The sequence below is a fragment of the Rissa tridactyla genome, chromosome Z (genome assembly GCF_028500815.1).
Source record: "Rissa tridactyla isolate bRisTri1 chromosome Z, bRisTri1.patW.cur.20221130, whole genome shotgun sequence".
Classification (NCBI taxonomy): domain Eukaryota; kingdom Metazoa; phylum Chordata; class Aves; order Charadriiformes; family Laridae; genus Rissa; species Rissa tridactyla.
In genome coordinates, this window is record NC_071497.1 from 14,365,498 (window position 1) to 14,386,651 (window position 21,154).

The 21,154-nt window shown below is 38.6% G+C and overlaps 1 protein-coding gene and 1 long non-coding RNA gene across 6 annotated transcripts in view; one reads left to right on the forward strand and one right to left on the reverse strand.

Annotated features, from left to right (window-relative positions):
- On the reverse strand, positions 1–19,341 carry CAAP1 (caspase activity and apoptosis inhibitor 1). Of its 2 annotated transcripts, XM_054186803.1 has the most exons (7): positions 19,085–19,341; positions 17,941–18,141; positions 16,311–16,395; positions 15,214–15,289; positions 11,432–11,506; positions 5,367–5,440; positions 1–2,054 (listed from the first exon to the last, which is right to left on the reverse strand). In XM_054186803.1, exons 1-7 carry the CDS (start codon positions 19,214–19,216, stop codon positions 1,711–1,713), a joined length of 987 nt encoding a protein of 328 aa, XP_054042778.1. In that variant the 5' UTR covers positions 19,217–19,341; the 3' UTR covers positions 1–1,710. The 2 variants fall into 2 exon arrangements, with proteins under 2 accessions (XP_054042778.1, XP_054042779.1); XM_054186804.1 differs by lacking the exon at positions 11,432–11,506.
- The window catches only part of LOC128902991 (uncharacterized), a 14,850-nt gene continuing 13,016 nt past the window's right edge, over positions 19,321–21,154 (forward strand). Inside the window, exon 1 of one of the 4 annotated variants that reach the window (XR_008463930.1) lies at positions 19,321–19,456. This is a non-coding gene — a long non-coding RNA (uncharacterized LOC128902991). Of the gene's footprint in view, positions 19,457–19,575; positions 19,713–21,154 lie in introns of those variants that run through there. The other 3 variants (XR_008463931.1, XR_008463928.1, XR_008463929.1) reach the window with 3 other exon arrangements.

Consider the following 21,154-nt stretch of genomic DNA (forward strand, 5'->3'; position numbering starts at 1 on the left):
TAATTTTCCCAGCTGTATTTAATGAAGGTTTTAGTTTATAATCAAATTTACACTGCAATATTTTGCTACCATTTTATTCACAATACTGTTGATTCTAGAGGAAATCAATCATACTTTAAGAAATATGCAAGAAATATATTTAAGAAATATATAAGAAGCTTCTTACTAAACACAATGCACTTGACTACCAACAAAGAAAGGGAAAAGGGTAGAAAAGGGGTTAAAATAAAGGGAGAAAAGGTGACAAAGGAAAGTAAAAAAAAAAGAATAAAGGGAAAAAAGGAAAGGAAAAAAAGGAGGGAGAAAAAAGAAAATTATAAAACTTGCAAGCGAAATTAAGGTATAATATTTGAATAGAACAAGGTCTGCAGTGATATTACAAAATACAGTGTGGAAATTATCTATGCTACTGTTGCAAAGTATCTAATTTGGTTTCTAACAGCAATGGAAAATCAGTAGTAACAATATATAATATACAATTTTATTTAACAAGGACCACATTTGTAAACTTCATACCTCAAAAAAAAAATTAATTTCTGGGTTTGTATGTAAACAAAGACAAGCAAATATTTTAATATGCATTTGATTAGAAGCGAAGTATAAAACTAATTGTAAACAAATTCTAAACAAAATCAGGATTATTTTAATTGTTGTAAGAAATCATAGCAGGAAAATTAATCCTGTAATACAATTTACTTACAAAGAAATACCTTTGAAATGGATAAAAGTAGAATTATGATTTTAAAACCTTATATAATAGGTATAAATAAATTAAATGGCTTTTCTAAAAAACCATTTATACTGAAATTAGTTGGATTTTTGTATTTACAGGGGACATCAAATTACTACATCAACTAAATGTTAAAAAACTCAAGGTCTTCTAAACAGTCTGATTTGCTGCATTGTCCTAAATATTAAGCCAAATATTCAACAAAAAAGCTTCATAGTCAAGAAAAAAAAAACTATTTTCGTTATTTCATTTATGACACAGAAGATAAACAGCAGTGGAGAGTTACAAAATTAAATGGCCAACAGTGTAAAGACTCTGGTATTTGTCACTTTCAGGCACTTTCACAACTCTGAAAATAACATGGTTCAACCGATTATTTGAAAGTAGAAAATCCCTCCCCTTAGGAATTCAACTTTCTAAAAATTAAGTATGCTTTTAAGTGAATCATCATTCATTTTAACTAGAATGGCTACACCACGATAGGCTGAGCCCCAAGGAGAAATAAGCAATCTCAAATCCCATCACAGAATGCTGAAGGCAGTCACATGACAAAAGACCTCTTCAAAATGGTATTTCTAATGAAGTACATATAAATCCAAGTTTCTCAAGTAGTTTAACAAGCTGCTAATAAATAAAACAGCTGGTAATTTTTAACCATCACGTTACAAAGAACTTGATTCTCCAAACCTTTCTGGAAGGCACAAGGTTCCTGTCATAGCTGTATACGTTGTGTTACTCCTTGAAGAGATAACCCAGAACAGAGACCTGATCTCAGTGAAGGATCAAACCACTCTGTTCATGTCATGGAGGCAGCACACTAAAGGCAACAAAGACAACTATCAATGGCTTAAGCCACAGGTCAGGATACACAATAGGGTTTGAATGAGGAATGTCATACTCAACCCAAATATACTTTAGCACTGAAGAGAACAGGCATCACATCCTTCAAAACAAATACTGAAAATTAAATCTAAACAGTCTCAGGGTTGCTTTTTCAGGTCTCCAGCTTTCATCAGAGCCTTAATAGCTCTGGCCCTCATCTCAAGCTCCAGAAGCTCCAGCTGCTGTGCTGATGGCTGAACATCTTCTGACGGAGGAATGGCTAAGGTTGCTGCTTTGGGCTCCTTTGGGCTAGACTCTGCCAACCCCAGTATCTCATTCACACTTTTCTCAATGTCCTTCTGAAGGTCATCTATCTGGCCGGCTCCACTTCTGACAGTGTTTTCTTGCACATCGGGGCCATCTTCTTCATTGCATGGACCTTCTATGTCACTATCATACGCATCTGCATTTATGCTGAGGACATCACTATCTTCTCCCTTGCCTGTAACACAAATTTAACAATCATACAGTTGCCTAACAGAAACATTTTTCTTTAAACTTACAAAATCGCTTCTGCTTGAAGTGTTTTCTGCTGATTAAGAGAGTGGCAAAAATTTAAGACAACTGATTCCTCTTCTTTTTCTCCTCCAACTTTTAAGGCTTATCTAATTTAGACAAGTGATAATGCATTTTTATGACAATTTAGAAGAACATGCAGTATAGCAAAGCAGGAGTACTGGGAAATTTCTTCCATCCTATGGAGTCACATGATCTATTTTCCTAATTAAAATACCATAAGGTTTGTACCATAAGGAAGCCTCTGCAGTGCAAAATTTATTATTGTTTATTATCTTTAAAGTAAACTTAGTTTTCAAAATGCAATTTTTTAAATGACACTTTAAAACTATTTTATGTATGTATTATAGGGAGTGGGACCCTAGGCATAGTACTAAAATTAATAGAAACTCCACTTAAAGTGCAACTGTTCCTAATCTACCACAAGGATTTCAAACGTATTTATCTCAGTAAAAACATACGGAAAGTTATGGCATTGGCTTTTAATGCTGGCTAAAAGTTGGAGTTTATTAAAAAAAAAAAATAATGAGAAGAATCAGTGCAATAAAATAAAAGCAAAACCGTTCTCACAATCTGGCTACAGAGACACTTGTGCTTTTGACACATCAGCCTCAGAAATTATTAGTCCTTCACCAACCTATGTATTTGTGGAATCTTAAGAGTAGGATTGGTTCCTGCTTAAAATGAACGATTTATAGTCGGATGATGGTAAAGTTACCGATTCTAAAGGCTTTATAATTGCTTTTGGTAGTACCACTATCCAAAGGTATGGCTGTGTTCCCTGTTAATTAATAATGAGGGTTTAGAGCTAAAGATCTGTGGTTTTGAAATACATGTAATTTCTTACCATGAAGATTCAAAGAATGTTTACATTCCTATGTAATTTATTTTAGTCTATAAAGATCCTCTATATCTCAAAAATATTCTTTATTTAATATATATTCAGACAGTATTGCAAATCTGTTTTTTTTTAATTTTCTTTAATTGTCCTTTAAAAATGTGGGAGAGCATGAAGACAAGGGAGACAAACTCTTCTTGGTACTGCACACTGACAGGACTAGTGGTAATAGGCAAAAATTAAAACACATGAAATTCTATTTCAACATATGTAAAAACTTTTTTACTGTGAGGGTGGTCAAACATTAGAGCAGGTTCCACAGAGAGGTTGTGGAGCCTCCATCCTTGCACATATTCAAAACTTGACAGCACATGGACCTAAGCAACCTGCTCTAGCTGACGTGCCTAAGCAGGATGACTGCGTTCAATCATCTCAAAACAGCCTTTCTAACCTAAATGATTCTGTGACTCTCTGATTCTTAAAATTACTGTGTTGACATCTGGTTTTAAAATGTTCTCCATCACCAAACTGTTAATTTGCTGGTTAATTGCTAGTTTCATCCACCCATACCTTTGGTTCCTGAACCTCAACTCTGAGGGCAATTCCATTCAGAATTCAGAGCCTCCAAAACTATACTACAGTGTACATACAAGCTCATTGGCCTACAAACATTTAATTAGCCAATGGGCTTTATTTCCCTCTTTTGGAGTTGTCATTTTACCCCGTAATACAGATCACGGTTGGCATGTCTCATTATCTTTTTCATTTTGGTAACTTTTACTTTTACTTTTTCCTTCAGCTACAAGCGTGAAATTCATTTTAGCATACTTAATTCTGTTTCATAATTTTATTTTATCCACTTTTGCTTATCCTCTCATTTTCTCTTTTCCCATAGCATCACAGGCTGCAGCTCAGCAGAATGATTAGAATTATATTTCTAAATTTATGTTGGTATTCTCAAAAGCTCTTTAAAGCTTACATCTTGAGTGGAGGCACTCTTATAGCCCAAAGCCATCATGATACTCTGGTTGATTAAGTCATAAAAAACAGCAATGAAGCAATCAACTGTTAACAGTCATCAATTCCCTTTGATAATACAAAAGTGGAACAGATCTGCAGGAAATCTGTCAGTTCTAAGGTTATTCCGTATAGTACAACAAGCAACATTTAAAGCATTCCTCACAAAGCCATACCAACCTGCTCCTAAAAGTTTTGATGCTTTTATTATGACTTTACTTCTCTGTTTAACTCCCCTCACTAATTGCTCTAGAAAAAAAACATGCTTTGTCTTTTAGACAACATTCTGAATTGTGAAATAGGTGTTGCAGGAAGCAAATTATGTTAGATCTTCACAGAAAACAAATATAGCTTATAAGAATTTGCAATATGATTTGATTGGAAAAGCTATTTCTGATGTTACGGCATGCAGCTAGTCCAAATGAAAAGAAATAGACTGAGACAGAAACAACTACAATTCTAGTGCTTCATGTAGAAAATAATACTGGCAGTTGTTATATGGTGCTGATTTAATGATTGGACTAAAACAAATACTGCTGCAGGTTAAGAAAATTGTTTCTTTACACAGCAGGTACTCAAATGTGTACCACTAACTTCCCTGCTTTTTCATTTTCTATTCTGCCAATCAGATAGTACCTGAACGCTTCACCCACTACAGTTTTGCATTTACAAAGAGAAAATATACAAGACAAAGTGCTCATCCTCAGAGATTCAAAGATTTGAGCGTGTACCCCACTGGCACTGACTTCAAGTAAAATAAGCCAGTCATCAGCAGTGATAGGCGTTAAGCACCCTTCCACTGGACCTCAGCTCTGCACAATCAAACAAATCAAGACCAAACAGATTACTAAATTACAAGCAGTCCTTTGGCAAACAATTATTAGAATGGATTTCTATGAATGTCAAAACAGAGTACTGTAGACTCTTATGATCATCTCAACAGAAAGTAAAACCGACTCTTGAAGAATTCAGCAAGTGGTAATAGTAATATTAGCAATCACCTATATACCATGAAATTGAAATGTCTGAAGTTCCTCTTCAGCTGAAAAAATAGATATAAAGAGTCAAACGAGCCTCGCACAAGCTTTAGTCATGTTCCAGAAGCTAAACCAGCAAACTTTGAAGAGCTGCTATTTGCTTCTACCCATAAAAAACCCTCCAGTCTCACAGAATTAAGAAGCCAAAGCTCCTACAATGTCTTCCTCAGTGTTCCCCTCTCATTTTCTGGAATTGGGCCCAAAGGGAAAGGTTGTAACCCTACAACCGCTGATTTCTAAGAGGATGATTCTCTGTGATTGCAGCTACTGTTCAAAAGAGAGTTTACTGGAATTAGTCACTGTCCAACATGAAGAACACAAAATTTCAGCTTTCTCCACTACATACCTTGTTTTGATTCCTGACCTTCTATCTTGTTGTCTTCTCTCAGAGAAGAAGTAGAGTCTATACTGTTGTCCTGTCTAGAAACAAATGAAAAGACATTTTAATCTACATCTTTTATAATTTAAGAGAACTTTTCTAAGAAACGTTTATTTTAACTAAAGAAATTATGTGGTGGTAGGCCAATAGGCCAGCCACACTATGAATAAAGGAAAAAGAAACGCACAGAGTGCTAATCTAAGCACTTGATAATAAGCTTCTTTTTTGCTTTGCCTAGCAATACACGAGGATAAAGCAAATATTTCTACTACACCCCAGCCTTTCAGAATAACAATCCTCACTGGTAACCTCTCCCTAGTATTAGGAGCTTTTCTCTACAACTCAGAATCCATTGTCACACAGTTAAATGATTTGAAAAAAACCCATAATTTCACTTGCATTCAAGTATTATTTATTGTTCTCTTTTGAAATTAAGAAGCTATTTTCATGAAGTTACCATCACCCCACCGACATCCACCTCTCCTACATCATAATCTCATAGTTTCACAAAGGGACGCTTTTTAAAACAAAACACAATTAAACTGTTAAATTGTATTCAGCATCTACATTTCTCGATTTCTTCTATTTAAAGATTTGTATCTTTGACCTGTAAGGTTTCAACTGCTTTATGCAAGGGATAAAGAAGAGATACTTTTGTGAAATGTTGATGTCCTTCAGACATTTCACATGTACTAGTTATATAAACTGTGAAAATACTGTGAAATATGCAGGAAGAAGGAAGACAGAAGGACCCAGAATCATAGGAAGAGTTCAATTGCCATGTTTAGTGAGCATTTTGACAGTAGAATTGCCAATTTCCTACCCTGAATGTCAATGTGGCATTGGTTTCATACATATTATTATGGGATCAATGCAACCATCCTGCCTGTGGGAGCTAAATAACACTATATAAAGGATAGCAGTATTCTGGTGTCACAGATGTAAATACAATGACTTTAACAACTTGGTTTTTAGTAATGGCCTGAAGGCTTTTCCTGAAACTCAGTACAGATCTACAGATATTTTTTTTTCAGCTGTTCAATGGCTATGGGCAAAAAGGAGAACACTGTAATATCTCTAGCCATCTTGGTCTGAGAGACAGAGTTATTTTAAATTCTCTTTCCTTTTCTGTAGTAGCAATGGTTACAAATCAATAGACCCTTCTGTTTCTCCCATGTTTTGTACCCATTGCAACATAAATGCGTATGGTAGCATGCAATAAGCCCGGGAATTCAACAAATAAAATTAGGTCTGCTGTATGTGATAGTTTAGACACGTTAACCAGAGTCTCACTCTTCCTGCTGTCATGGGGCAAAAGGAACACCAGACAACATGCCATCACCACATTCAGTTTGTTAAGGGGATTAAGCAGAGGACAGGCTGTGTGGAAAAGTTTTGCACTCATACACACACCTGTAAGGTCAGAGTTAACTGAGACCTACCCCAATTACCACTCGGGGAGCCTGTACAACGTAGCTCAGGGAAACACCCTCTGTGCACTCCCAGTGCCAGGCCACGGCTTAGCACCAAAGCCTAACTGGTCCTCTGCTTTGAGACAGTGCCAGGCTCTTGGGTAGCAACATTTCCCCACCCATTACTGGGATTAGTCCAGATGCCAGCACAGACCACCAGCTAAATCTGCCCATGATGCTATCACAGGACACCTTCCCAGAAATTTCAGGTTTTCCTCTCCTGTCACTTGCCAAGGCTTATCACACTCACTTTTACATTGTACTGTTCTGTCCATTAGGTTATACATTTAATGGCAAGTCACCATAAGCACAAAGGCCCAGTGAAGAGAACAGAAAAACTGCAAGCAGAGGAGCCCTTCAGTGCAGCAGGATCACCCCATCTGAGTTGCTCCTAGGGCTGTGAAAGGAGAGCAAAAAGCCCATTTTCTGGGAATGAAACCTAGTAAGAGCAGTCAGCCAGAGAAATCACCTTATAGGTGAAAGGGTGTTACTGTCTACGGAAGCAAGGGGCTCTGCATAGGATGCTCGGAAAAGCACTGCAGGACTGCATAAAACACAGTGTCATATGTTTTGAAAAGGAGTGTAGGAACATGCAAAGCAGCATGGGAGGTTTAGAGGAAGAACCAAAGGTGGGAAAAGGGAGAGACTGAGGCAGATTAAGAAACAAGCATGGGGAGGGGGAAAAAAAGAGGAAAAAAAAAAATAAAAGAAAGGGCCAGCAGAGCAAAACCATGTTGCTGGTCAGTACGCTTGTCTGGTTAAGCCCTAGAACGGATCACCACAGCCTGTCCTGCCTTCTTATTGAACTCTATTGCTACACTAACTATTTTGCTAAATGACAGGACACTATTCTCTCTATATATGCATGTGTGTGTGTCTAAGTGCCAGCAACTGCAAAGGAGACATAGGCCATAGGGGCCTGCAAGACTGCGCTGCCAGAAACTAGACAGAACGAAAAATGAGCAGATTTCCTAGGCAAACTCCAATGCCATGCATCAGTGTATATGCAGACACTTGTAATTCACCAGCAAACCTCAGGCTACTCTAGCCAGTAAGCAGGACGAGACATCTGAGAGTCAGGTACCAGACAGACTGTAAGATCAGAGGCCAAATTCCTGAAAGAGACCGGGGTCTGGCAAGGCGGCAGGTTGCGGGACCGTAGCTCTGCTAGATACCCAAGAGATCCAACAGTCTGAGCATCAGCTGCTAGGGATGATCACAGGTCTGCACCAGCCTGTGTGCACAAGGAGGTCTGAGCAGCAACTGGAGTGGGGATGCACACCTTGCAGGCTTATATGTCCAAGTGCCAGCAACTGGAAAGATCAGTAGACCTGGGACCAGCTACTGGACCAGGTCTGGAAGGATCCATTTCTTTTTTTTTTTTTTAAGCAACTCCTAATGATTTGCTATACTTAGCACTCAAATCTTGACCAAAATAAGGTTGTGATATACTCTGTTCTTCACTATGAGCAAAAGCTGCTTAGGCTGCCCCTACCCCGTCCTCCCTCACACACACACACTTCATTGTTTTGAACTGAGTAGTCATGTCTGCACTGGACAGCAATGTGTCACTTGGGAAAGCCTGATCTTGCACAAATAGTATCCAGGCAAGAAACTTCACATCTCTGCTATCACCCTGGGCTCCAACTCCAAATTTCACTGAGGAATTACAATCAACCCTTTGACAGAAAACTCAGAGTGACCTCTCTTGTTCAAACACTGGCAGTGAAATTACCTACACCCATTTTAATAGCTACATGAAAAGAAATTATCAATTAAAAAAACACATATCAAAACTTGTAAAGTTTCCTCCTGTAGCCTTGACACTACCACGGATTATAGCAAAACCACGTACTTTTAAAGACTACCTACTGTGAGCAAAAGAATTTTTAGAGCCCAAAAGTACTTTTACAGCACATTTTACCCTTTTAGAATTGATTGGATTGGACTGTATTCTTGGTGAACCTTCACTACTTCATTTAATAGGCGGGCATTTTGCACCATCTTGTGGCCAAGCAGAAGGATTTCAGTTCACAGTTCAATTTTGCTCTCAATTTATAAGCCTTGTTTAATTTTTTTAAGAAATTTTTAAGAAACTTAAGAAAATTTTTTTCCTACTTATCTGTAGTGCAGTACAGATTTAAGAAAGGGTAGGAAAACATCATGTCTCCAAACAATGGGAGCAGAAGACACAGTAATCTAAAATTAAGACACAGTATACAAATTTAATACCCTCTTCTTTCATGCCATGCTACTAAGTGACCACAGTAATTTGGAGCTCCCTCTTTGTATCAGTCTTTAAAAGTACTTCTCCATCAGGATGGCAGTTAAGATCAAAGTCACTGTTCCAAGAAATAAACTCTGTTTTTTTTTTTTAATAGAAGAACATTTGCACAGTATGTTCTTTTTAGCAGAAAGGAGCTAACTATTACAGTTTATTGGTGATAAATGTAAATTTAAATTTTCCCTATGCTAGATTTTCATGTTGGTATGCTCCATGGTAGTGCAATGCTTACCTGGGATCACGCGTGTGAATTCTGTACAGAACCTATTACTTTCAGGAATCTGCATAGCTGTCAAAGAAATCTGGGTTTGAGGGTGATTTGGTACTAGAAATCCAGCAGATCATGTGGAGTGTGGAAAGAAAGCAGCACAGGTTAGGAAAAGGCATACTGGTCAGAGGAGTGGGTGGCTAAGGAACAAGACAACACTGGTGGCTGGGATTCCAAGCATCAGCTTGGGGTTGGAGACCAGCAGGAAAAGTTGTGTGACAGAAAAAAATATCTAAATGCTGGACTAGAAGATAGTCTCGACACATGAGATACAGTCACGCTGATACTTTCCTTACACAGCTTTTAATTGCTGTGAAGAAACATTCACCTATATCTCTGGAGCGAGGCTTGAAATCAGCACCTCTGCTACTCTGACATAAACATAATGTACCTTCCTAAATACCCTGGTTTGAGGTAAAACAGAACGAAGTTTCCCTTTCAGCAATTCTACTTTTCAGTTAAGCTTCTTCTAACTCTCAGAAATTAACAGCATATTCTGTAGACAGTGCCTACTACCAGAGTGACAGGCCTGACGCTTACAGTTAATAGCAAGGAATGGTATGCAGAGAGGCTCCTGCTTATACTATCACTATAAAAACCAAGGTCAGCTAACTTTGTTGTGTGCTCTGTTGGCAGGTTGGAAGTGGAAAAGCGTGGTGGGGTCACAACTGCAGGGAAGACTGGACAGGACAGGGGACCCAAAACTGACCGACAGGGTATTCCATCCCATCTGCCCCGTGCTCAGTATAAAAGCTGAGGGATCAAAAGGGTCAGCCTCTTTCTTCAGTGGCCAGTGTCCAAGGAGGACTCTTGTCCGTTTGTCTGCCTTTGATCCCAATCCATGCATTTCTGAATCCAGATCAGGAATCCCGTTCCTGTCTTTTTCTGAGTCCAGTCTGGGACTTCCCCAGTGCCTGCCAGTGATGTGATTATCATATACAATACAGAAAATACAGGTTTGTGTATAGTATATATTTCATTATTTTCTTATTAATATTGTTATCTTTTATTTTTATTATTTTTTAATAATATTTCATTAAAGTAGTTTCGTTTCTTTTTCAACCCGTAAGTTCTATCTTCCTCTCATTCTCTCTTCTCTCCACTGATGGGAGATGCTCTTCCTTCTCTGAAGAGACAGAGAGGTCAACAAGAGCAACTGTCTTTCATCCAGTGGCCAGTCCAGCCCAAACCACAGCATTAAATTAAAATTTGCCTTTTCAGTTCCAAGTCTAAAAAACAGTTCTATAAGTCCCAAGTCCTCGTAAGCTTCCTGCAAGTTTTTGTTCCAAGGCTGGTTTTCCATGATGAATGAGAACTAAAATAATTAACAGCAAGCAATTTTAAAAAAAAAAAAAGGAAAAAATCCATATGAAGTAGTGCTCCTTAGGAAAGGTGTCCCAAATAACAAATGCTAATCAAATAGTTTAATGTGCTATGAAAGGTTCACCAGTCCAACTACAGGTGAAGTTTGAGAACACCACAAGAACAGAAGACTGTGAAAAGATGCCAAGTGCTAATGTATCTGTTTAGTGAACCATGTAGCCTATTCTTCCAGTGATTCCAAATGATGAGAATAACAAAATTGTCCTAGAGGGGTAAATATCAGATGGCAATTGCATGCTTGTGAACAGTCCAGTATCCAGGAGCAAAACATGTTATAACAAGGCAAGCTTTTAAACTGCTATCCTCTCTAAAACAAAACAAGCAAAAACTGCACTCATGACTGCAAAGCAGTAAAAAACCTATGAAGTCTTGGAAGAGCAAATATTAAGCTGCAAATTTTCACACAGTGGAAAAAATAAGCATATTAAATTTTTCGGAGCAAAAGATCATTTACTCACATTATACACATGAACATATGATCACCATAATGATATTAGCATGCTTGTTCTTTTAATGCATGTTTTACTACTACAGCAAATAATTTACTTTCAGTCCTTCTGTTGGAGGGTATTTAAAATGCTAATTCAGGGAACAGGAAAGAAATAGCTCAAGAACGTGACAATACCTTTTGAATGAGATGGGAAGAATGTCTACTTGATTTTGCAGGACATTCAGTAGCTGACTCCTTCCAATTAAATACCTGTCAATTTAGTTGGAAGCTTGGTATACAGCAATTCTCTTTGTTTAATGGTATTCTATTGCAGACAGTAACACATAAACAATAACAAAAATCTGACAACTGCATAATTAAAAATCTACTCAGAACTCACAAGTAATGAAGTCTATCTATTGTAACAGCAATTTCAGGTTATTGGGAAACACAAGCCTTGCTTCCTCAGTTCTGCATGCTTATTCCAGGATTTCTAGTGTTTAACTGGGAAGAAGCTGATGACAAAATAAGAGAGCAAGTGTTTTACATGCTAATGAAAGCATCTGAAGCTTTTAGAGAGCTGAAATCTAGGAAAAGCCTCAGGACTTCTGGTTCCGGTAAATGAGGACTTCATATGTGCATCGGAAAAAGGAAGGTCCAATTTACAATTACAGATGCAATACTATTCAAAAGCTTCAGATAGAGATATGAATTTTGCAATCTTCCCTGTACCTGGAAAAACTTCTTTAAATCTCTACTACTTTTAGACTGACAGACAGGAAGCAGGTCTTTAGAGACAGATAAGTATTTGCATGTTTTGCAAAAAAAAGAGACATAGTATACACTATACTCTTCTAAGAAAGCCTGTGTATTTTGATACACCTTTCATTCCTTCAGATGTATTGATTTAAGCTTTCTGGATTTTGATTGACTTATGGATACTGCTGAAGGTACAAATTTGTCGGACTTTTATTTTTTTAAAGAATAAGGATGAGAAAAACAAACAGATGTTTCCAATCATTTAACAAGTTTTTGACCAGAGTAATATTAACTATTCACATTTTCCCTTCCCACATTTACATGTCCATGAAAACAACTAAGTCAGATTAAAACCAAAAAGCTTTAAAGTTGCATTATTAATAGAATGCAGAATAAAGTAGTCATTTACAAGACAACCACAAGTAATGAAGACAAACTATGAAGAAGTAGTGAGAATATAAACAATGAAACTGTCTTTTTTCATTCTGAAAAGTCTTCCCAGGGCAAATTCACCCATTTAAACTCAGATGATAATTAAAAACATATTAATGATTACAAACAACAGTTTAGTTGTTTGTAATCAAAAAAAGCTAAAAAGTTTAGCTCAGCAATTCAGTTTCTTCACTTCAGCCTCCCTGCCTACTGACTGACTTGCTGCTGGCTGAAACACAAGTTTTCTGAAGTTTTGCAAACTTGCATTTGTATTTATTTACACACAGGTTGCCAAAAAGTTAACCTAAATGTCCAGAGATTAGACCTATTTAATAAAAAGAGCTTTTGACATTTTACGGTTGTAAAAGCAGAATACTGTTCTACTTACTGAGCACTGGGCTTAATGATTAATAAAAACACCTTAATTTTCCTCATTTTACCTAATTCTCCCTATCCCTTTATTTCTCTATCATCCAAACCGCTTTTCCCTTTTGTTTTTTGTTAAAAAACAGCTAGCATACAGCTGAACCTTTGGGCCAAGGTTCTGAGATAGTACCCTTGTGCGCAGCATGTTTTTTAACCCACCTCATTAAAAGGAGAAGAAAAGCCACAACGCCTACACTAACATATATTTCCTGGACAGTTCAAAGAGGTCTGAAATATTGAACTATCAGGATGGAGACAGGATACAAAAAACAGGACAACCCAACCACTCCATTCATCAGGAAGCAATCTGCTCTATAACTTTGATCAACATCTCTTAGTTTCTTTTACTTTTTTTAAACACAATTTCTTCTTGATTTGCTGTCAGTTACTGCTCACATCTTTCTCATAAGTGATATAAGGTGACCTAGCTTTGTCGGCTTTTGGTAACTGCAGCAATGGTTAAAGAACTTGGTCAGTTTTAATTCTGCTGTACTTCAACACAGCTATGAAAAAGGTACACAACACTAACTTTGATTTACTCATTGTTTATGCTTGGAATGTCACCTGTCCAGTGTGAAAACAGTAGACTTCCAAACTGCAACTTAGATCCTATAGATGTTGTTTTCCTGCTCGAATCATTACTCTATTTGCATATAAGCAAGACTTTACTCAATCTACTGTAGCTGAGGGACACAAATACATGTCTCAACAGTAGCTTCCAAACACCTTACAGCCACAGAAATACCTTCCTGAAATCTAGCAGCACTAATCCCACCATACCTTGTTAAGATGAAGAACATTTCATGCATTTTGCAATAGTAAGAGCATGTGAATTAGGCCTTAAAAAAAAAAAAAAATCATGTAATTTCTCCAAACATCAAAATCCTGGGGCATTTTTCATCATTTCCTTAGCCAAGAAATTTGTCTTCTCATTCTATTTAGAAGTTCACTGGCAAAACATCAATCACTTAACAGAGACTCCCCCACATAAAGAGACCTGATATTTAGTGTATTTTGTCGATTTTGAATTTTTTATTTTGCTTTTTTAAATAGCCAGCAGAGAGCAATGTCCAAAATAAGAAAACTAGTACACGTAAATGGGTATACTGACACCACTCACAGAACATGTAAGAAATAAATACAAAGGGGGGGAGGGGGAGATACAGTCACAAATCAGTTCCAAACAGAACCCTAGAAGAAACAGTGCCAAAGGGTACTAAAAATGTATCACACGAGAAAGCTGAAACATCATTTAACTTAGTATCACTCAATTTTCTAGTATATTTGTATAATGTATAAGTTGTGACCGAAGAAAATTACTTCATTCAATAACTTCATGACTTGTTCTAGTTAAAGACAGGATCAGAAACCAGGTCTCTCTTAAATCAAGAATACCAACCAGAATGTGAAATTTGGATTACTATCACTACCTTTCCCATACATTTGCTCCTATTTAGTAAGTCTAGATGAAGTAACCAAACCAGCAACCAAGAGGTACTTTAATCTGCCCAACTCTGGTGTACTGTCTTGTATTGTCTCAGAGGTTTATTAAGTTTGTGCACTGAACCTGCGGACCAGCTGTAATCAGGTCAGCAATGAAAACAAAAAGCTTTTTATCTTGTCTTCTACAAGTAAGTTCAACTGATAAAATTTGATCCATTGTGGGTGATAGCTAGCAACTTTCTTTTCCCCTTCACTACTTCCATAGAAAATGTCAAAAAGAGTTTACCTGTTCAATAGACTTAGCTATATACTACACAAGACTTGTCTTTAAAAAACAGACAAGTATTTGAAGAAAAGGTTAAAAGGTGTTGGTCTTTACAAAACTGACAGATGCCAATCTAAGAACAAGAAAACAAGCCTCTGTTCTTGAAAGTCTAGACATTCTACAACACCGCTATCAGAGAACAAGGGAACAGGTAAGTGTCAGTACTGCTTTGCCTGGAGCAGGAATGAAGGACTAGAAAGAAGGGTGGAAGAGAAGAGACAATACACTTAACACAGTTCACTGGTTTAAGGGGTTACTCAATCTGCTTTAGCTCACTCAAAGAGGGTTAACCCACTTCTGCTGCAGGCCAGGACTTCGCCCATGTTCAATTACTACAACTCAACTGACGGGTGGTAACATCACTATGAAATTCAGCTATGTGTTCAAGACACATTTAACATTTTATAGACGCATTTATAAGTTTAGTGCTTGCTAGCAGTAACAGCTCATTGTCATTCAACTAAAGTAATCACATAATTAAGGATATAGCAATTGGGTCTTTCAACGCTCTGTTTGATCATTTCTCATGGAAAATCCCTGTATTGTTCACTATTCTTAAATTAAGTTTTTAAGTGTTTTGTCTTTTACTCACTGACTGACTGATTCACCTCCAGTCTTGTCTCCTCCATCTGCCTCCTCGTCAGTATCAGAATCAGCTCCAATCTTGCCTAGATATACACAGTTTCGAAAACGAAAATTTAGGCAGATAATATAATTAATATTATATATTTAGGCTTAATCTTAATTAACTCTACTGCAATCAGCAGAAGAGGGTTTTTTCCCAGTTAAAGCAGATGTTCTAAAATTAGACTTACTCAAACCCAAAAAACCTTATTTATGAGTTTTCTGCTAACCACATGGTTGGCATTTTTCAGTTACACTGTCTTACAAAAAACATAGTATCTATTGCTAGTGCAATACTATAGGCACTAAAAAAAAAGCATAGGAGACAGAATTAACAGAAGATACTCTGAAGTATTCAAGATTCGAAGAGTTCCACTTAACTGAGAAGACAGCAATATGTTTATAAATAAATTCTACAGCCTTTAAATATCAAGTGGAAGTTCAATAAGATACTGAAAAGCTGGTATGTCATATCCTTAATGAAAGTACATGACCTCTGTGTCTCAGCAGAGCAGAGGGATCTACTAAGAATCTTTTATCACCAAATACTCTAGTGCAATTGCTAACACAACTGAACCAGTATTGAAGTATGTCAGATTTACTCTGCAGAGAACCAGGAGGCAACTTACTGTCAGTTTACTTCAAGTACTTCTACATCCTAGCTTTGTTTTTTCCACCAAGTCAAATGCTTTGTTCTTAGTTTGGGTACTAAGGAAAACAAGCTTATACTACTTTTTTCTGAATGCATAGCTTCTAAATCAATCAACGACTTCATCCAAGCTTAAAAGATCAAAACCAGCATATATATACACACACGCTATATATATACACACACGCTATATATATACACACACGCTATATATATACACACACACACACTATTAGCATGTATATATATATAATACTAAAATATATGTATACTTATATACACATATATGTGCACACTAATATATATATATGCACACTAATTAATTATATATTAGTAGCTAGAAATGGAGTGAAAAATCAAGTTTAGAGGCAGACTATTCCCTGGTATAGAGCACTGCCTGGAAGTTTCATTCATACCTTCAAGTATCTTCAACAGTTTTTTTTCAGATAACAGCTCCAACTGCTCCAAGCAAAGCCTTTTGATTTCATCCATGGAACAGTTCTAAGAAGACAGATAAGACAGACCACAAGCTACTAAAAATTTCTGAGGACAAAGTAATTATGAACAGTAAGTAGTACTCACAATTGTACTGAGCAAAGAGCTAACTCAGGGTGCAAGTCCCTCACCTATTCTGACCTTCATTGATGCAACTACTGAAGAACACCAGGTAGGCAGTTCAGTTTTGGCAACTACCAAAAATTGTGTTGCTGTGCTTTTTTTTTTTTTTTCTGAGAAATTAAGCAATAGACACTATCAGTTACTTGACCTATGAGTTTTCACTGCAGCTGTAACACTGAGCAGTAGAACTACTGGGCCAGATGAGTGATGCAGGGAACAGCAAACAACTGTAGCCCTGATTACTCCTAATTCTCCATCACTCAGGAGCAGGTGGGTTTCTTAATTAAGCCTGCAGAGCCAGAACTAACTGCTGAATCCAAGTTCACAAACTGAAGTAAACACTTCAGCTACGACGACACACCAATAGTTGTATATCATCATAAAGAAAATATAAGAAATATGTAAATCGTGATCCATTTCTTATGCTTAATACCCACCACACGCTGCCACAGATTTTATGGGTATTCTACTTACCGTCACATCTTTCATACTACTTGGAGTCCTCTTGGTGAAATAAAGTCATAATTTCACAGTTTCAAATGAACTATGATACCACATACAAGCACCAAAATTAGAAAGTGCTGAGGATATTGTAATATTCATGACGCTAATGTCGGTTTGGTTCTACACCATCAGGCAAATTCCTTTCAAACTCAGTAACACCTTTGCCTCCAGCTGCTCCAGACCACTTTTCTCCTCCCAGAGATGAGAAATGGATAAGACTCTAGGCAATTCATTACATGTTTAAAATGAAGAAGTCCTGCCTCACTTATATTAATAATATGACTCATAAAGATAAAATTAAAGACAAAAATTTTAAAACTATTTTAGAACTATTAACAAACATCACACAAATAGCATTTCACCTGCAGCCTCTTCTTCAGTACGGGCTGCTAGTCTAATTTATTTTTAGCAAGTCCTGCAGTTCACAAGACTCAAAAAGCTTGCGTTCTGAGCCAGTAAAACTCTACCAATACTACGACTAACGTCCACAGAAGTTACAGCTGTTTATCAAGGAGTTTTATTGCCTTATCTCAGACATTAATTTAATACCATACAAAAAAATTCAGCTGACACAAACAGAAATCAAACTTTTATTAACAAATCAGCATATTTATTAGTGAACAACAGTACTGAATTTACTCCATGCAACTATGAAACTCTTTTTGCATATAACTAACCAGTACAGACAGATGGTATAAAAAATAAGCAGCCTGCAGTTCAGCAATGGCTGAGCAGTGGAAAAAGGAGTAAGCTGGAATAACTATATCAAATCTTTAAAAAGTCTCAGAGACTTGACATAATCTTTATTTAAGAAATATACAGGCAACTTTTAAACTAGAAGTCCACTAGACTTGAGAGATAAATGTGCTTTGTTACACAAGCACTCAAGCTTATAAAAAAGTATATAAGATTGTATTTCAGTACCTTTAAAATATCAGGCAGCATCTTCTGTAGTTTTTTCTCCCCTATGATACAGAAACACTGTTGAAGCATTTCTTTTTTGTCTGCAATGTAGAAGCTGACTGGTTTGAGTGAGATGCTGAGATCTAATCCTCCTTCTTCTATATCACTGGGTTGTTCAGCTTCTTCCACTTTTTCTCCAGATGGTACACTGCATTTTACTTCCTAAAAATCAAGGAGGGCATGTACAATTTTCACATTTTCTAGTGAACTAAAGAAGGAAACTTACAGCTTCGTTTATGCTTGCAATAGTTTCCCCTTCATAATTGCAACGGACATCTTAAGGTAGACTTCTGAGCTTCCAAACACTGTTTTAGTTTGCAAGGTAACTGCACTACAGAAGCTACATTTTTGGTTACTGAAACCATTCTTACGCTTTTAACTGGAAAACATTATCTGCAAATAATGTAGCTTATAAACAAAAGCACGCTTTAAGGCAGAAGACATCTGTCTCTGACTTGCTATGCAAATAAATCACTGATCTCATAATTTATAGTTAACTTTCTAAGAAGCAAATTGGTGTACAATTCCCTGGGTGGCACAGTTTTTTTAAGGATAAAAGTGGGCTTCACATCAGAAAATATATCTTCCACTCATCGGTGGAAGACCTCTACAGTAAAAAAAAAAAAAACACCAAAAAACCAGCTAGAAATACATTTTGTCCTCCCTATGACCCACTCAGGACTGTGTGTCCCACAAGTTTTGGAACGTGGGCACCAACACCTCATCGAACAGACCCCCAATCCTGAGGTTTGCACCGTGACTGGGGTCTGAGCTTGTGCCCCAGATCTCTTACACCTGGGAAAACACAGGCCGGTCTGGAGGTGCACGGGGAGCACCACGGACGGAACCGCCCGTCCTCCCTGCGGCTGCCCGCTGGCAAGCTCTAACTGAAGGTAACCAGCCCTGCAACTGGTGCCACAGCTACGGACGGAAGCCAGCCCCAACCAGCCGGCCGAGAAGCGGTCACAGCCGCCTGCCCCACGACCCTTCCCGCATCCAGTTCACGGCGGGGAAAACGGCCAGGCCTCGCCCGCCGGGGCGCGCCCGGGCACCGTCACTCCCGGGCGGGGGACCCAGCGCCGCCCGCCTGCCCTTCCCGCCCCACCTCCAGGGCGCCATGGCTGGACTCGGTGCTCCGCCGCTTCCTCTCGCTGCCGCCCGGCCCCGAGGCTCCCTCCGGACAGCAAGAACGCGAGCGGCGACGCTTCTTCTCCTTGGCCGACCTCCTGCCCGGCATGACCCACCCCCGCCGCCCTCACACCCGCACGGCCCGGGCGAGGCCCGCTTCCGGCGCTCGGCAAAGGCGTCAGCGGCGCTTCCGGCGGGGCGGGCCCGGGCGGGCACCGGTGGGTGTCCGACGTCCCCGGTGGTGATGGAGGAGGGGCTCCGGCCTCTGGGTTCGCCCCCCCCGGGGGCGTTGCTGCCTTGGCAGCTCTTTGGAACCAAGGATCCTGTCCCAAGCAATGTGGAAGCACAAGTAGGTGACGTAAAATGCAAGCAAACTGCGTCATCCGAGAAACACCGTCTGTCTGTTAAATACTTCCAGGGATGGCGATTCCACCACTTCCCCGGGCAGCCTGGTGTAATGCTTGACAGCCCTTTCAGTGAAGAATTTTTTCCCTCATATCCATCCTAAACCTCCCCTGGCGCAACTTGAGGCCATTTCCTCTCGTCCTGTCGCCTGTTACTTGCGAGAAGAGGCCGATGCCCACCTGGCTACCCCCTCCTTTCAGGTAGTTGTAGAGAGCAATGGGGTTTCCCCTCAGCCTCCTTTTCTCCAGGCCGAACAACCCCAGTTTTCTCTGCTGCTCCTCATAAGACTCGTGCTCTAGTCCATATAGTCTTCCTGACAGAGAGGCACTCGACTTAATTCTCAGCTGTTTAGAGAGTCGCCTCTCAGACTCGCTTAAACGTTGCTAGAGATGCTGTTCTGAGCCCCTGGTGCAAAGCTTTGAGAAACAGGTTGCATGCCACAGTAGACACTGGTTCTCATGTAACCTTTTGTCCCCAGAAATTTGTTCTTACTGATTTGTTTGATGTCTTGCTAACTTCTACTGAGACATGCTCTGTTAAAAGTGCTTCAGGCATGGAGACGTCCATACTAAAATATCAAATATCCACATCTCAGTGGGTGCTAATGTTGACAATAAATTCAGTTTTTCTGTGATATGTCACAAGTATTGCAGAAGTGTGACACAAACTACTTTTCATGGGATGCAAACAAGTAGGAATCACAGCAAAGAAGACCATTCAAGGCAGATGGCCGCTCCATGCAATTCAGTAGGACCCTGATCAGCCTTCAGCCACCAGCGTCTAGATAAGCTGTAGAGGGAAATGCCAGTTAAAGAGGATAGTTAGCCAAAAATGAAGACCAGCGTAGACAAATGTGCATCATTACACAGAAGGAATTTATATTAATAACATCATTTTCTTTGCAGACACGCAGCAATTTTCTTCTTTATTTAATGCACCAAAGTGTCCATTCATCTTTCTTCTGTACCTGTTTTTTTTCCACAAATTCAAACACATTGCCTTCCAGTTTGATATATTCCACATTGCATTGGATCTTCAAATGGCATTGGTGGCATTGCCCCATTTAGGTAGAGGTCCATAAAATGCAAGTTGTACAAAACTAGCAGCAATCAAAAGCGCCGTGGGCAGATGATAGGTAACACCATGGTTGACATTGTGTTATTCAAAAGGGTTAGAAGAATTTATTAAGTATCATCTGTTCTTTTTTTCAGTAAGCGTGAGTCCCTGTGGAGTCAGATAAGGTGCAGTCACAGGGTCGGAGTTGATCCTGATTAGTCTGTGGTGTTAGATTACCTGGATGGTGGGAATAGATCTTTGTATTTACCATCACCAAATGACAGCTTTAGCGCTCTCTGAAGATGGTAGAGGTAATGTAATTGGGAAATGTTGATGAAGGGTGTAGAATTTTGACAGGAAAATGAGCAACTATACGGAAATTGAAAGGTTAAGGAGTATATGCTTAGGCATGCAAACAGGACAAGTGTTAAAGGTGAATCAAGAATAATCAAATACCTAATAACTGCTATTTTTATACAAAACCTGCACCTTTATTTGTGTGGACTGTGTTTTCAATGAAAGCAGCATCTGTTCACGCAGTACAGAAGCTAACCAGGTATGCTGATAAAACTATTTCTAACAATAT